At 50.9% G+C, this 16462-nt stretch overlaps 7 protein-coding genes across 7 annotated transcripts; 3 read left to right on the top strand and 4 right to left on the bottom strand.

The window, feature by feature from the left end:
• Nucleotides 1–466: 466 nt before the first annotated feature.
• On the bottom strand, nt 467–652 carry B0T23DRAFT_316607 (uncharacterized protein; the record flags this gene model as incomplete). Its single annotated transcript, XM_062834943.1, has 1 exon — nt 467–652. A coding segment is annotated over one exon (186 nt), but the record flags the coding sequence as incomplete, so codon positions are not given.
• A 436-nt stretch (nt 653–1088) lies between these two features.
• B0T23DRAFT_404931 (uncharacterized protein) lies at nt 1089–1481 on the bottom strand (the record flags this gene model as incomplete). The annotated part of the gene is made up of 1 exon (XM_062838948.1): nt 1089–1481. The coding sequence occupies one exon, from the start codon at nt 1479–1481 to the stop codon at nt 1089–1091; it is 393 nt and encodes a 130-aa protein (XP_062693396.1).
• Nucleotides 1482–1645: 164 nt separating this feature from the next.
• On the bottom strand, nt 1646–1905 carry B0T23DRAFT_429150 (uncharacterized protein; the record flags this gene model as incomplete). Its single annotated transcript, XM_062840174.1, has 2 exons — nt 1646–1741; nt 1804–1905. The coding sequence occupies 2 exons, from the start codon at nt 1903–1905 to the stop codon at nt 1646–1648; spliced, it is 198 nt and encodes a 65-aa protein (XP_062693397.1).
• Nucleotides 1906–7743: 5838 nt separating this feature from the next.
• On the top strand, nt 7744–10071 carry B0T23DRAFT_404933 (uncharacterized protein; the record flags this gene model as incomplete). The annotated part of the gene is made up of 4 exons (XM_062838949.1): nt 7744–7799; nt 7874–8555; nt 9362–9387; nt 9507–10071. 4 exons carry the CDS (start codon nt 7744–7746, stop codon nt 10069–10071), a joined length of 1329 nt encoding a protein of 442 aa, XP_062693398.1.
• A 1324-nt stretch (nt 10072–11395) lies between these two features.
• Nucleotides 11396–12403, top strand: B0T23DRAFT_316222 (uncharacterized protein; the record flags this gene model as incomplete). Its single annotated transcript, XM_062834919.1, has 1 exon — nt 11396–12403. The coding sequence occupies one exon, from the start codon at nt 11396–11398 to the stop codon at nt 12401–12403; it is 1008 nt and encodes a 335-aa protein (XP_062693399.1).
• Nucleotides 12404–14025: 1622 nt separating this feature from the next.
• Nucleotides 14026–14840, bottom strand: B0T23DRAFT_412893 (uncharacterized protein; the record flags this gene model as incomplete). Its single annotated transcript, XM_062839500.1, has 1 exon — nt 14026–14840. The coding sequence occupies exon 1, from the start codon at nt 14644–14646 to the stop codon at nt 14026–14028; it is 621 nt and encodes a 206-aa protein (XP_062693400.1). The 5' UTR covers nt 14647–14840.
• A 146-nt stretch (nt 14841–14986) lies between these two features.
• B0T23DRAFT_316123 (uncharacterized protein) lies at nt 14987–15187 on the top strand (the record flags this gene model as incomplete). Its single annotated transcript, XM_062834905.1, has 1 exon — nt 14987–15187. A coding segment is annotated over one exon (201 nt), but the record flags the coding sequence as incomplete, so codon positions are not given.
• Nucleotides 15188–16462: the final 1275 nt, after the last annotated feature.

Consider the following 16462-nt stretch of genomic DNA (forward strand, 5'->3'; position numbering starts at 1 on the left):
AGCGGGCGACGAGATTTTGGAAACGAGGGCAACACCGGTGATTCCTCAACGGGCAGTGGCATGCGAAGATCATTGTTTCTGATGACACATGTCGGTCGAGTGTGGTTGTGTGTGACTTCGAGTTTGAGGAGAAAATCAGCAGAGGTCGTCCCAAAATCGCGATGCGCGAGGCAAAGCGACCCTGCCCAGTGACCAGTCCCATATGAGATGCCCGAGGTTGAACTTGGTCTGGCGGTTCGGATAAAGGTGGGCAAGTCCCACTGGAATAGCATTCCCGCTGTGTACATGGACGGTTGCCCTTCAGGAGGAGGCGACTCCCATATGATGTAAACTGGAGGTAGCACCCAAGAAGGGTAGGACGAGACAGGTGTTGGTTGCTCAAGGAAGGTGTGTTTGCGGATGCCGACGCAGAGTGAAGGTGGCTGATGTGAAGAGAACTAACCGCATGGTCTAAACGGCGAGCACAGCCAGACCAACATGATTTGGTCGTAGACGGGCAGTGCAGAACCCGGAAACCCAGACCAACATGATTTGGTCGTAGACGGGCAGTGCAGAAACCGGAAACCCAGACCAACATGATTTGGTCGTGGTAGTCGTCTGCAAAATCCCAGGCATCCCCAGTGTCCTGGGACAAAGCGTCGAATCTTGCCATGGCGACCATCTCTGGCAGTGCCAAACCCTGCGGCTTCTCGGAAAGGCTCGTGGAGAAAACTGATCTTCTCTCAAATGTCCGGGCTGGAATCATGGATGTCAGCAAAATGACGGAAACCCAAGAGTGTGGTAAAAGGTAGAGAGGTAGTCGTGGCGCTGAACTCACCTCGGACATTCTTACCATGCCAGGTTCTCTTGGTCTCCTTCTCCGCTACTCTTCAAACATGCGACCGGGTAGTGGGAATTTTTGAATCACGGCCTCAAAGGATCGCAGGACGCGCTCCTTCTTCCAATTGTCGTAGTATAAATAGCAGGAGTGTCCCAGATCAGGAGAGCACCCGCCTTTCCCCTTCCCCCGGACTGATTCCAGCCGTCGCGTACCTCTATCATATCGATCATTCTGCGTCAACATTACCGCACTCTGAGAGATTGACATCTCAGGAGGGCAAGTCGTCGTGGTAATGCTGCATAACGGTCGGGATGTTCTGTTGCATTCTGGTTCGAATGATCTCATGTCTGATCATAGGCTGTAGGGCCAAAGCAGCAGTTACACGGACGGGCAACTTGGGATCGGCCACACAATTGAGGATGTGACGGTAGACAGCGAGGAGGTTCTGCTGGTCCTTAAAGTCGAGCTGCCCGAACTTTTCGATAGTGTCGCACGCACGGGCTCTGAGGAAGCCTTGCGGGTTGGTGAAATCCGGGAAAACGTACCGAACCAAGAAGTATTCGACCTGATCAGCAATAGGGGACTTCTTGCCAAGGATAACAGGAGCAAGAGTTCCGATCATGCGGTGTTTCAACGAGCAATGTTGAATCCGCTGCGGCATTGGAAGTCGGTAAGAGCACGAGTCCGTTGTGTTGCGATGGACTTTGAAAAATCTGTGAGAATAAAAAGCCATACATGTGATATCGCAATTGGTTATCGCTGTGTTATTTTTGTTTCCATCTTGCGGATGACCTGGCGTGTCAAGTACATCGTAGGTATGAATCTTTAATTGTGATCCCGTGAGGCGCCGTAGAGAGGCGCGTAGACCGAGGGCGTAGGAACTCGGTCCCAGGGTGATGCCAAATGTAGCCAATAGTGATCCTGGGAGCCGACGCATTAGCCATGGAGGTTGACACGTGAAAGAGGAGAACAGGAAAGCTTACTTGGTCCGATCTACCTCCGGCGGCTCCTCGCAAGGAGGAGGAATAGGCGGTTCTGCTCTTAGCTGGCCTCTTCAACCCTGGTCCTCTTCTCGTAACCCTCATGTTCAAGGGCGGGACCGTGGGGGGGAATTGGAGAAACCGAATTGACCAGCCCAGAGAACATGGCGGGAGGAAAAACAAGGACGACCTCGGGCGACCTGAATCTTTTACCAGAAGAAAGCCGGCAGGACCAACAGCCACGAGAAAGGGATATTGGGTAATGGGGGGGTACAGAGCCGCCACCGAAATGATTCTTGGGTTTCGTGGAGATTCAGGGGTACAAGGCTCGACGGGCCTTGTCAGCAACGACTCTGCTTTCTCTCGAGGAGGGTGCCCCCGGGCGGGACAAAAGCCGAACACAAGGACTCCAACCTGATTGATGCCGACTTTGGAGAGATTTTTGTACGCAGAGAGCCACAAGCTACGATCAGCGCGCTCAAAGTCGATGGAAACAATTGGTCAGCATGGGACTGCACTGATTGCGGCGGCGCCGCTTGTTTCTGCTGAGAATTGGGAGCACTGATGCCATTCTGCCACGCCGGCAATTTCGCCTCCAGACCACCCAAGGTGGGATGTCGCGTTTGAAGAGGGAGAGAAGCACCCGAAGGTTCGGTGGAGTCAATGAGGACCTGTGGAGGTTTGACTTGCTGGTAGATCAGGGCAAGTTGGGCTGCTTTTTCGAATTTGGAATGACACAGTGTCTGCCTCTCTGTTAGTATCGTGGCCATGTTTGTAGTCTCTTGTATCCGTATCCTTGGAAACTAGAGAATGTACTTACACGTGCCAGCTTGGAGGCTTCAACCAAGGATGTCCCACTTGTACACGTCCTTTCGTGACTCAATGTCACCCAGGCGACTGTGCCGATTGTCAAAGGCAGTGTGGTGGCCCCTGGTACCATCGAAAAAGTCGAAGAAGAGGTGGTTGCGCTCAGAGGCCGGGCCGAGGCGCATGACATTGGTGGTACCGCATGAAGGCCGCACAGTTGATTCGAAGTTCTCTTGCACTGACGTTCCATGTTAGCGTCGGGTGCAAATGAAATGGTCAAGAGTGGACGTTGAGTCGACTCACCAGGAAAGGGAAACGCATTTGCTCCAGGAGAAACACTGGGCCCATGTTGAACGTGGCCAACGAAGCTGGCTTGACGAAGACGCGAGCTGAAATTGGATTTCGCTGATGGAGACAAGCAAGAAAGGCGAAAGACAAAAAAGAAAAAAAAAAGGGACAAAAAGGTGGAAGAATATATCGAGATGCCGAAAGATACAAGATAAGTGATGAGATGTTGGAAAAGATATGTAGAGAGTGTTGGTTTGTCGAGCGAGAGAGAGAGGTGAGAGAAGTGAGGGGGACTGGGGCATCTTATACCAGTCGAGAGATCCCAATCACTCCAGGAGGCCGTGTGGAATCACCTTGTATCGCCTTTCCTTGTTGACAACATCCTGACGACAAGATGTTGGCTGTCGCGGTAGGAGCATCATGTTGGGGGTCGGGTAAGAGAGGGCAAGGCATGGACGGGTGGTGGTTGTTGTTCAAGTTGAGTACATCTAGGGCAGGCAGCAGCCCCTCCAACACAGACGGGAAAGTTCCTCTCACGGTACCAGAGGACGGGAGCAAGCGAGCGCCGTCTCCGAGGCAGTACCTAAGGGCAGCACCAAAGTACCCAAGTACCTTGAGAGCCAAACTGCAGCCAATCACATGCCATTACACTGACGAAAGAGGCAGTCCCACTTCTTGACTTGCACTTGCAAGCCCCACTTCCTGTCACCTCCCCTCAGTGCCCTCAGTGCTTCGTTCCTGTCTCGTCTACACTGCGGGACTTGTCTCTTCTTTCTTTTCCACCAGACACGACCGACTGCGATGAGTGACTGCCGGATGAGGGGAACCTCAAAAAGATGGTAAAGTATCTTCTGTCCTCACGCCTGCCCTGGTCCTCCTATGATGCTACGGTACTACAGCTGAAAGCAACTACAGACTCAACAGAACCCAAGCACCTTCCCTTGACCTTTCCACCCTCGAATCACCGCGATTCCTTTTCCTTCGCATCTTGAAAATCGACTCGACGCGCCACGGTCCCGTCGGTGCCGACATCAGAGGTCCTCAAGGCAACAGGCAGAACCTTGCTCGTTTGAACTTGCCCTTGTCAACAACAACAACCGAACCTGCCTCTCGCGACCGCCGAGTATCAATGTCAATTCCGAAAAAGCTCTCCCGTCACGCGACGATATCAGCTGATGGGCATCCGGGACCTCTTCCTTTCCTTGCCACCGACACCGACACAAGCTCCCCCACCCAGGCAGCCGTACCTCGGGTTCCGTCGTCAGCCCCCTGTCACGAAGGTGCGAATATCTGATGTCCAAGACGGCCAAACACAGGCTGAGACGAAAGAACCTGCCCACTTCGATAACTGATCTGGATTGTATTCCAGAATGCCGAACGAGCAAAGAGTACACCTGCCATTGACCAACCGCCGCACACAACAAGAGCCTCCCGGTGACCACAGCTTCTCAGTCTCGAGAAGGCAGGAGGAATAACCGCCGTGGTCAAACAGGCTGGTAGAATTGAAGGATGTGGGACGATACTCACAAGGAAAGATAAGCACATGTCTCCTTTCTTCCAATGTCGCTGCCACGATTATTACTGTATTAGATGAGAGCCACGGTGTAAGATAGTGGGTGCCATCCTGCCAGGCCAGCTTCCTACTGCATAGAACAAGGGATTTCCGTCACAGGGCATGCCCAGTGAGAAAGTTGGATGCTGGAAGGTGCGTGGTAGCGTATGGCCTCAGTACTCACGGTGAGAAACTGTTACGTAGTTTGCTTGAACGGCTAACCCACTCCTTGGATTCGGTGCCTATGCCCACGAACCGGGAGAAATATCCAGAACTCTGATTGGAAACAAGCGTGTCCGAGTTGTCAAAGGTCAAGGGGATTGGATTTGTTGTATTCATTACGATCAGTCGGGATAATGGGAGCCGGCTATAGCAGCTGGACTCCCGATTCCGAAATTGGTTCGACATTTTTCTTTCTCTTCGTTCCTCTACACCATGCCTCGCCGAGAGTCTATTGAGAACCGTCAAGGCTCGGTGTCTCTCTCCTCAAGTTCCACTCCTCTTCAACTCAGTTCTAATATAAAGCTACTCGTAGTACCCGCAACAACATTAAATCTTTTGGCGTATCCAATCTACGGTGCCGTCGCCCTGTGATGTCCGACCGAAATGATGTCCGATGTATCCGATCCCTACCGCTCACACCATCAGAATCCCGCCTGGATCAACCACCTACAATGAATTGAACACGCCACAATACGACGTGACAGTACACCATAGACCATTTTATCGTGTGACCACCTCCGGCGCCAAAGGTCACGACCGGACCGCCGCTGTAAGACGTGCGACCAAGAAGGATCAAGATCATCTGTAATGTTATTGTTGTTGTTTTGGCGTTTTCTTCCAGCGGGACGCCCGATAAGCGAGGTTCTATGCCCAGGTCCGGTCTGGTATGCTAAGAATGTGCCCGCGCGCCTGTCAGTCATCCTGACTGGCGTGGTTCGTCGCTTCACAATGCCCCCCTTCAGATACCTAATGATCGTCCCGATCATCTTGGCTTTGTACATGTGGCGGTATTAGTCTATGGATTGTGTGAGCTTTGAAGCTACCGTGTGTTTGTCCTCATCGCATCAACCTGCTTGTTGTAACGAATGACCTAAATTGAACGAAAAAAAGATCTATCAACTCGTCGAGCCGGGTGAACACACAACTGTTACTAAGCCCGCCGCCAAGACTCCCAACAAGACTACCGCCGCCCCCAAGAAGCGTGCTGCGGAGCAGGATAAGATAGTTGCGAGGAATCCGTCACAGGTGCGTCCGACGAGAACGAATCTTGCTAGTCTGTGCTTGACACTTCGACTGGATGGGTGACCGACCTGGTCTGTAAGGCGCTGGCGGCCCGGAGCTCCTCCTCCGCGTGAGCGCCCAAGTCGGGGTCCGCACTAGAGCCCTCCCTTCGTTTTAATTCAGATAATTTTCAGCTACCATGTCAGCACGAAGAGAGGTCCAAGAACCGCCATCAAGGTAATCTGGCTGCTTCGAAAACGCGAACTGGCTTGGTGGAAAACTGAAAAATCTGCGGCCGCATGTTCGACTTCCCTCCCGTAGTGCACGACAGTGTCCAAACGTTCTAGGACAACGTTGTGGCCCTTATCCGTAGAGGTACCCCTGAGAGCTTGGCCGACGCTGTACGCCGGATGATGTCCGTGTATCCGTTCATCCCTGCCTATGTCCTGACTTTTCTGCCTCTGCCAATACACCTTGTGGTATTTTTACCGCCTTTTCCAGCCTTTCCTTCTTCTTCTCGTCCGGAGTTTCCTTCTCCCTCTGCTTCCGATTCTGTTTCATCCACCCTGCTTGCCTTTTCTTGAACTCTTCGTGAGTCTCCTTTTCGATCCGTTCCCGTCCGGAACGTCCTGTCGCGTCGGTGGATGCTCCGTTTCGGTTTCCGTGGTTCGTAACCGCCGTCCTCTGCGGACGCGACGGTATCAGGACCAAGAAAAACGAAAAAATTGTCCTACTCAACAGGGAAACTGTCCAACAGAAAAGACAATCGTCGGGCTGTGCTGAAGCTATACTCATGTAATAATGAGATGAGAAATTTGATCCGAAGTGGAAGACGTGATGGAATATCTCAAGTGACAGATTTCCAGCAGTATTTTCTTCAGATGGAACGATGGTGCAATATTTTCCTGTCGGACCATAGGCGCCAAAATACCATGTATATTTTCAACATTGTCTGGGAATTGCGAGCTACAGAAATTGCACTTGTCGGGCAGCATAGAGGTAGAGACAGACGGCATGAGGAAAACACATCGGAATTCCGAGGGTCTTCAAGAGTTCAGGTCAGAAGTCAGGCTTGGACCAACCGTGCATCCTTCGGCGCCAAAGGCACGACATCGTCTCAGTGAACGTCGAGTTTTGCTAGTTGCCTTAGGAAGATTGGTAATCGAAATTTCACCGTGCATGGTAATCCATATCTGTTCCGATCTGGACCAAAACCGGATGATGCTCATAAGGCACCAAAGTATGGCAGCTGGGATCAAGAGGACTGTTGAGTTTGGCATCTTGCTGACTATCACTGTTGTGCTGGAAAATGTTGCAGGGACGGGGAAGTAGAGAGCAGAAGAGTAAGCGAAAAACATACCTACCTGTGGTTCGAAATATGAGCGGGAGTATGAGACCAGCTCGACGGCTCGATACAATGCTTGCGGTGTCGCAGGAAGAGAAATCAGGTAAGAACAACAACAGCCAAAAGAGGTAAAAAGGGGAAGAAGAACGAAACAGGTGTACCTCAATCGTTCTGACACTGACGTCGATCACAGCACCTTCCAAACCAAAGAAACTCGTGGCATCAAATTCCTTTTTCGAGCAGTTACGTGCATACAACCTGGCACTGCACATAGGTATATTCAATGCAAGTCCAAATATGTCCGAGATATTCATGCGCGACAGGGCAGGCCGAATTCTTTTCTGAACGCTACCAGTCATATTGAATATGGCCTCTTGCGGCCTGCAACTACCCAATATTCAGGACGTCCGAGGACTACCAATATTCGAGGAAGGCGTCAAACAGGAAACTACGCCTGGGAAAACATTATAAAGTACCGGGGCTCTCGTTCCCAATTCAGTTGCTTTCCACTTCTTTTCTTGCCAGACAAGGTCTAACATCAGAAGTTCATCTCCAGACTCCAGTCCATTCTGTGTTTACCACGAACAACAAGTTGACCAACGAACCCAAGGAATTCCATCACTTCTTACTTTCCACAAGAAGCGCGACATTACCAAGATACCATCTCCGCTTACATCCTCCACGGTCAACCAAAACTTTCTACTGACCCGAAGAAAATTCCCCCGTCATGTCCAACGCCATGTCACAACGCGCCTCTGAGGAACCAGAGGACCAAGTCCAGGGGTAAGTGATGGAAACTATCACACAAAAGCACACCTCTTGTGGACCAGTGAGAATCTGACCGTTGAGCAAAACAGGGCATCGAACACGGCCGGCACCGCTGTAGACGCCACCACCATGAACGGCACCAGCGGCAACACAGACATCAGTGAAGAGGATTCCGATGCCTGGTACCGGAACCACAACGTGCCACCAAACTCCTTTGCATCCTCCTCCTCCCGCTCCTCCTCCTCCTCCACCACCTCATCGGTGGCCACAACACCGGGGTTCACCAACTCCGACTCCATCTCGAACAACAGCGCAGGGACGCGAGAAACATCACCCCCTCCGCGAGCCAGTTCCGGAGATGGATCCCCGGTTATAAACCATCACCATCAGCAACCCCAACACCACCCCCAGCAGCACAACCATCACCCTCATCCCAACCCCATCCCCATCCCCAACCTCAATCACCCCCAGAGCAACCAGCACCCTCCCCCCGCTCAAGACCCCCTCTTCCGCCGCCTCTGCACCACCTGGCTCCGCCACCTACACCATGTCCTCCAAGCCCACGCTTTGGTTGTCCGCGCCCAACACATCCACGACACCAGATGGCTGCAAGTTAATTCCCACCTCTTGTGGACAGTGGCGCCGTTGACGGAAGAGGCAAGGCTGTGGTGGGTTGCGTGGCACACGCAGAACGAACGGCGGATGTTGCGCGAGGCGGAGTGGCGGTTGTGGGTGTTGATGAATGAGGATACGCCGCGGTTGGTGAGGGTGGTGAGGGGGTATGCGGAGGGGGGTTGGGGAGGGGGTTGAGAGGGGGATGGGGAGGGGGGTGACTACTGGAGGGGACTGGAGGAGGAGGTCACAGAGTTTGAAGAGCGGAGGGAAGGGCTGGAACAGTCTGGGGAGTGGTGGTTTAGGACATGGAGGAGCGCACAAGTGGTTTTCGCTATCCGCATCGCGGGCCGGGAAGGTTTTGTAAGAAGAGCCGTCATGTTTTTTTAGCAGTTGAAGTCTGTAAAAGGAAGCCATAGCGGCAGGTTGGATCGAATGTAGCACGCAAGACTCGATGGCACTCGAATGCCGACTCTGGTAACTCGAAGCTGGAGAGGACGGTGGTCGTGAGGTCAAGCAAAAGCGGAATGTCGTTCAGTGCCGAGCGGAAGGAAGACGGGACGGAGAGGCGCCGCGTTAGAGATTTTCCGTATGGTATGCCAGGTATTGGATGCTTGGGTGTAGGGTCGCGTATCAGTATTTGCCTGTCAGCTGCAGTTTTGTTGTTGGCAATTTGGCTGGGCGATGGGCGACGAATGGACCGCGATGGAAAAGAAGGATTTAGCAGTTGTAAACCGAAGATACCTCTACACCTAAATTTTCCCTTATAATTACAATCTTCTTGAACTCATCAGTCAGAAGAGCAATGAACACTTTAGAACCGCTTCTTTACCTCTTCAGTTTTTTTTCTTCTTCTTGTTCTTCTTCGTCTTCGTTTCTTCCTTTTTTTTTTTTTTTTTTTTTTTTTTAGTTGACCATTGTGGCTTCTGCAGACATGACGCACATGTGCACATGAGGACATGCAGTTCGGGCAAGGAAATCTGGGATGGAAGTTTCCAGGTAAGCTGCGCTGCATCATACCATATCCAATCTCCAACTCATCCGTTGAGGGGTGGAGGTCAGATTTCCTGTATCTTTCCCCAAGCAAGTGCTTGATTTTTAAAGGTTTAGATACCATGTCTTGTTCACAAAATCCAATCTTCTATCTCTCATCACTTTTGCCATCACCATAGCCAACAGAATCACAATAGTGAACCAACACAATATGCGCTTCGTAATGGCACAACCACAACCATCAACCACCATACCCATCCCGCCAGCTCTGCCCAGCATGGACCAAAGCGACATCGATGTTCTCTTTCATCACCCCATCCCAACGGAGCCTCGCTCAAACCCAAACGAAGCCGACGGAAACCTAAACATCGCTTCTGAGGAGCCTCACCAAACGGCAGAGTCGCCTAACACCCACCCGGACTCTTCAGAGGACATTCCAAGGCCCGCAACTCCGAGTACATCTACGCCGGTTTGTTATGATACTTACTCAGCGCTACTAATCGTGGCATGGCTTGCTACCTTGCCGGATTATCTTCCTCCCCGCAGAAGACGACAAAGATGTCGCGTGCACTGTCGACGACACCAACATGCACGCCATTGTTTCGGCGGCGTCAACCATACGGCAGAAGAAGGAATGGACTTGGATGATTTTACGGAGAAGGATTGGGATATGGTAGAGTAGCTGGAGTCACGGCACCGGCACAACCAAGGGCATCACGTGCTGCCAACGGCGCTGATAACCATACTACACGCCGACGAGACAGCACACAGCTACGGATACAAAACCAAAAGGTGAAGGGGGACGCATGTAGCACCGAGCATTCCAGATGATTGTGTTTTGTTACTGCACAATCAGCGACGAGCAGGAAGGATCGCTGGCCGGCGTTGCAAGTTAAGTGGAAGAGATCCAAACTCAGGCTGTAGCAGTTTGATGCCCGTCGAGATGAGATGGACGAAATACGACGAGAAGAAGGCAGGAAGAGACCTAGAGGTAGGCATCTATTTCGGTCGTGGGAAGTATGAGTAGAAACATATGAAATATGGTAAACAGAGGCTGAAACAAAAAAGAAATAAGCGTGAATCTGTACGAATTTAACAAAATACATGACTTTAGCTGTAGAACACACGAGATTGCACAGTGACTTTGCGTAAACAAGACTGACATGATCCCTTAACACTATGCCTATGTTAGTTCCATAACTCCTCATTTGTACGGGACCACCGAGGATCGTGAAAACAAAGCCCCTTACGATCCTTACCTCTTCAACAAAGAACAGGTAGTATAGTAGTCACCAAGCGTTGGACACTTTCGTGATTGATTGGTGGCAAGAAGTAGGTAGACATCGAATTCTGCGGAAAAATCTAGGAGGCTGAATTACAAGTCAGAAACTCAAAATTTGTGTCCCACTCCAGTCGTCGCCTGCCAGGCCCAGACTCCCTCTACTACTCGGACACTCGTACACCTGTCCTCGGTAGAATCGAAACGCACAAAGTAGGATACGTGAATAACTCGACATGCGGCAGGCTTGATGATTCAGACTGAAACATTATACATACAGGCATTTATGGTCTGTCTGTGAGAGAGTGGAAGACAAGTGGGAAATCGCGACATGTTCTCCGGTCCGATTCCCAACACCATCAAGGCCATTACCTGTAGGCTCCTACCGGCTCTGATATTTCTGAACCCCGCCGTTCCGCGTCGTCCGCTAACTGTACTGGTTTCTTGTGGCATATATGCATGCACAATGTCGGATGAACTTGCGTAAACTTGATGCTGCAGTTTGTAGAGGTAGCAATTCCTGCGGTTGAGGGTTCAACTTTTTTTTTGGGACACATTTCAAGTACAAGCCGAGAAACTTGGACGTCGGACATACCGAACTTTTCGGAGAAGCGTCGAGCGCGTCATTGTCCACTTTTCTTCTGGACTTTCCATTATAAAAGGGCAAGCACCCACCAAACTTTCTTCCTCCAAATTTCCTTCCACCACACTTTCTTCTCCAGTCAAGATGCAAAAGACAACCAATCACATGGCAATCATCAAGAACGGAAACAAGCCCAATTCCATTCCACACGAAAGAGACACCATGACGCAAGAACACTCTGCCACAACCATGGCTGACGAAGCCAAGCAGACGGAACACCCATCGCAGCCTGTTCCCAACAGTCCTGTCAAGCCCGACTCTATTCAAATTCGCAGCAAACCCGATGAATCCAGCGACAAGACATCCTCATCGGAAGCCTCTACCGACCGCCGCCTTCCTTTCGGATGGGACCCCGCGTGTATTTCTCCTCACCCCAAGCGAGGACCGAGGCGTACTTATCATTCGGGGGCACTCGCGTATTACAATCCCAACCCCGCGTGGTGCAAAGACGGCCGTATACCTTCAAGATTCGGCCGTGTATCCCCTCCACCCGAAGCTCTACATCAACATGAACTCGACCCTCATAACCATTGGACTATGACGCAACTCGACCCTAACAAGTACCTTGAGATGGGGATGACACATGTACATTTCCAGCCAGCGGAGACTAGCATGCCTGAGCCTAGACCGACTAACATCGCGCCTGCGAATCGTCCTTGCGTACATGTATACGACGTATCTGATCTGCACATGGGTTATGGTTTTTTCGAACACAGCGTACGTGCCTTCAAGGCGGGGGACGAAGTGCCATGGGTGCATGGGTTTCCTATGCCTAGAATCATGTTCACGCCCCCGAGTGGTAAAGATGGAGGACCTTCGAAGAAAGCGGAGGGAAAAACGGAGGATTCTTCGCTGAAGGGGAAGTCTGTTCGATTCGCCGGAGAAACAGAAAAAAACCTCAAGGCATCAGCAAAGGAGGGAGAGAATATTGCGGAAAAGGAAAAGAAGAAACCCGCCATTGTTGCTTCTGCTAAGGAGGGGGGAAAGAATTCCTTGACCTCTATCCTCAACCCAGTCGACGACTTCTCGAGGGAAAAGAGGGGGGAAGATGAGGAGAATAAGGAAAGGGAGGATGTGAAGGAAGGAAGGTAAGGCCATGACATGGTGACAGACAGGGGGTCGACAAATTCATGCTGTTAGGGGTTATCTGATGATGGACTTATCTGTACCTATTCAAGCTTTGGGCTCAACAAACGAAGCTTGTAACTTAGTATTCAAACTTCAAGCAAACCACACTTTAATTTTCAAGTCGAGATACGTTCACACAACAAGCCCTCGCATCAATAGAACGGTTCATCTCTTCAGACACCTCCAGAGATAAGATGAACGTGACAAGTTTTCCTGTGACATGCTGCCATAGTACCTTGGCTACTCCTAATCCCTTCAGACCGTCCGTTGTCTGTTATCATGATACATGCAATGCTGCCACTTTTTCCAAACATGCTCAACCCCAATGTTCTCTCTCCGCAACTCCTGTGTATAGCTCTCCCGCCACTACTTTTTACTGTCCACAGCATATAACTTGAAGTCCAAAATGTCTCGCTTGGCACACGGTAACATGCACCTTTCGCTTCAATCCTGCCCCTACTAGATACCTACCACAGATACAACTTGAACCAAACCCGTGCCCAATTCTTTCTAACAAATATCTACCTCTAGAGATATCAAGCACGAGGGCATCACCAACACGAGCTGAGTTGTTGCCATCTCCCCTGTAGACTAGACTTCGTACCTACCCTGCCTTAACCTCACACTCCCACCCCTTTTTCTCAAGTTCATCACTACCGTGATTCCTCGCTATCACCGAACTTCAACTTCCCCAGCCTTAAATCAATCCTCCGAATGGACACAAATCGTCTTATTCCTTGCATCCTAGTTTTTACGTTACCTCTACGTTTCCCTTGGCTCTCGGCTCAAGTTTGCAATTTTCACTCAACACTTATATTCTCTTCCCCCTGCTGCGCAAAAGGAACATCTCCTCCTACCTCTACTACGACAAGGAACCCACTGAAAGAGAAATGCGGGGATTGCGACTCGGCCAAACGACGCAGGAAGGGCATGCCACAAGCCTGCGGGGGCGGATATGTCCCGTTAAAAAGTCTTTGATCCAGCGGGATGCTTGGGAGATCTGGATGACGGATGTGGTTGTATGGTTACCAAGCAGACAGAGTAGGTCATCGCTTGGGTTGAATAGGTAGATACTGGGCGTCTGAAGCGGCCAGGTGATGGGCTGGTTGGACATGCTGGTAGTAAAACGGATATGTTGCAATGGTCTGATATATATATACCTCTAAAGATCACGAAGGCTCAAGTGTGTATTCTATACGTTCAAGTTGTCTTGAATAGGAAAGAAGAGTTTGGTTGTGTGGAGGTAAGGAAAACGATACAAGTTGAGAAAGAACTGGAAGCAAGCAAGAACACGGGCCGATCTACGCCCGCGAGGCGGGCATCAAGAAGTTGGAAATCGCTTCCAAACAAAACCTACCACTACTTAGGAGCTTGACTTATATACCAATCATCAGAAACAAAAGGGATAGGTATGTATAGGTTTGAAACGCTTGTAAGGCCTTAACCCTTTGAAGCTCAACTGGACCTCACATCCATGACTGTTTGGAATGCGATCACCGGACTACCCAGTCCGCCATTCCCACAGTATCCTGTAGCTATCACATCTTCCATACCTCTCCCTAACGCCAAGCACAAACCAAGCTAGCTCACTCCGCCGGCTCGCCCCTCATCCTCCTCTGGCGGTTTTCCCACCTCTCCCTTTCCACGAGGGACATCTCCGCAAGGCGGTCATTAACCAGCCTGCGAGGACGGACATGTCCCGTGAAAAAGTCTTTGATCCAAACGCGCGGGCGCGAAGGGGTACTGTGAGAGGAGGCATACCAAGTTGGAGGGGCGATCGCCGTTCCGTTGGGTGCATCATGGTAGACTGCCTCCATCCAGGCTATCGCCTGGCTGCGCAGAGTCTCCTCGGTGGTTTGGGGGACGTCGGCTCGGTTACCGATGGGCTCTTGTACATCCTGGTCGACGTCTTCCGCAGTAAACGGTGGGCTTGACGAATCGGGAGGGTTTGACACATGTTCGTCGTCAGCGTCGTAACTTGCGCTGTTCAGAGGTATCTGTGTGTTCTCGAGCTCGTTGTCGCGATCATGGTTCCGTTGTTCCCGAGTGTTTGGGAGCTCAGGGTTGCAGACACTAGGTTGTGAAACCAGTGTGGAGGACTCGCCGGGGAGCTGTCCAGCTGGGGACGAGACGTGATCGGTGATCTTGTCTGAGCCGAGCTGTCCTTCAAGTCCGGAAGCGACGTTGGTGGTAGGTTGGTAGGACATGATGATCGAGAAAATTGCTGACACTTCAGTTGTCAGATATATAGAAGTAACAGAAGGAGAAGATGGGCTGTCATACACTTGTTGTTGAGAGGAGGGTAGTGGTTGTTAAGCAGGAAGTAGGATGTCAAAAGCAAGAAAGTCTGTGATATAGTGACGGGTCGGTTGACTTCAAATAAACAACGGCGAGGTAGAAGGGTTGCTGTTGAAATTACAAGAGCTTGGTAGGCTGACTGCTTGTGAATGTGTTGTTTTAACGGGAAAACTTCAATGTCGAGTGTGGATTGCGATGGGTAAGAAAAGACGCGAGGGAGCGGGCTGGGTAGTCAATTTCCGTGGGTAGCTCTTAGGGCATGGAGTCCAAGACCACCGAGGCAAACAAAACTCGGGCGGTCAGGCTGTAGATACAAGTGAATGGTGTTTTCAAGTGTCCCGCAGTGGGGCGGTTTCCGCGTGCGGGACGTGGTATTTTCACCTGGCAACTGGTCCGGCAACGAGCCCACAGCACGTCCAAAGTTACCTGGCTAGGGAATGGTGCTTATAGTCCAACGATCCCATAATCTTTCGTCTTGTCCTTCAGACCTTCACTTGTCAGACATAAGGTGTTTTGTCCGAAAAAGAGGAAAAGCAACAGTGCAGAAAAGGGGTACTAAGAGGAACTTCCTTAGCCTAAGCAGGAAATGAGGTACAAAAGCTACCACTTGGAAGAAGGCAGGTATTCATAGGAAGCATTTGTACTTTGCAATACCTTGAAATTGTATTCCAATCCCAATGACTAGAGAACGACACTATCTTTGCCGTAGTCCAAATCTGTTGTAGAAGATATCTCGTTTGGCTAGATCTTTAGCCAAGCGTAGGTAGATGAGCCAGGAACGAAAGACCCGAAAATGTCTTCAAGGCTGGGGCAGAAGGAGAACTTTAGGCTTGCGAGGAGACCGGTGATAATGGCGAGGAACGGGAGGAGCTGTTGAAAACGTGGATTGATCCACCTTCTGGTGGACGCGACATTGACGAGGGCCCAGAGCTGGGTACTCAGTTCATCGACGAATTCATCGGAGGTGCCATTCAGAGCGTCGTCGTTGGTCGGTGCTGCCATTGTTGTCGTTCGCTTTTCCTACTCTTCACAGTCGCGATAGTGACTGGAGAGCAAGAAAGGAACGACGACAGAGACCGCGGACGAACGCACTTTTGATCGTCCTCATCGAGTTCGTCTGCTCCTTCCTCCTTGAGGACGACGAACAACTCTTGACAGACTTTGATACCATCTCGGGTATGACGCAAAAAATCATCTCCGACGACATGGCCAGAATATGATTCTTGGGGAAGGAATGGAAGGGACAGTGCTTCCTTGACGCTGACAAAGTAGTGTGAACTGAAAGAGCCGTTGACTGAACCAGCTTGCATGCCCGGGATTGCGTGGGTTTCCGGTTCACTTCGGATGGTTTGCTCCGTTGTCCATCTGGGTTTTCATCTGGACAAGAGACAAAAGAACAACGTCAGATGGGTTGGATGAGGTGTCGATGAGAATTTTGGTTAAGTGTCTTGGAGTCTGTCTAACTTCTGATGTTTAGCTGGAACTCTTGGTACCTAGGTAGTGTTGATGGATATGCTTTCATCATCGCGTGGCTGACGGGACGGTGGATATGTTCTGGCACATGGCGATAGCGTCGTTCAGGCCCTTTCAAGAATCAGCCGCTCAATATCGTTCTCCAGGGGCCAGTGCACCATCGCGGTTTGGCGCTAGACTCTGAGAAATGTATATGGGTCCCTGGTGGTCCTAGAGATGTCCAGTTCCTTCATCATGTTGTCCATGACGCGG

The sequence above is a fragment of the Neurospora hispaniola genome (assembly GCF_033458365.1).
Source record: "Neurospora hispaniola strain FGSC 10403 chromosome Unknown B0T23scaffold_4, whole genome shotgun sequence".
Lineage (NCBI taxonomy): Eukaryota > Fungi > Ascomycota > Sordariomycetes > Sordariales > Sordariaceae > Neurospora > Neurospora hispaniola.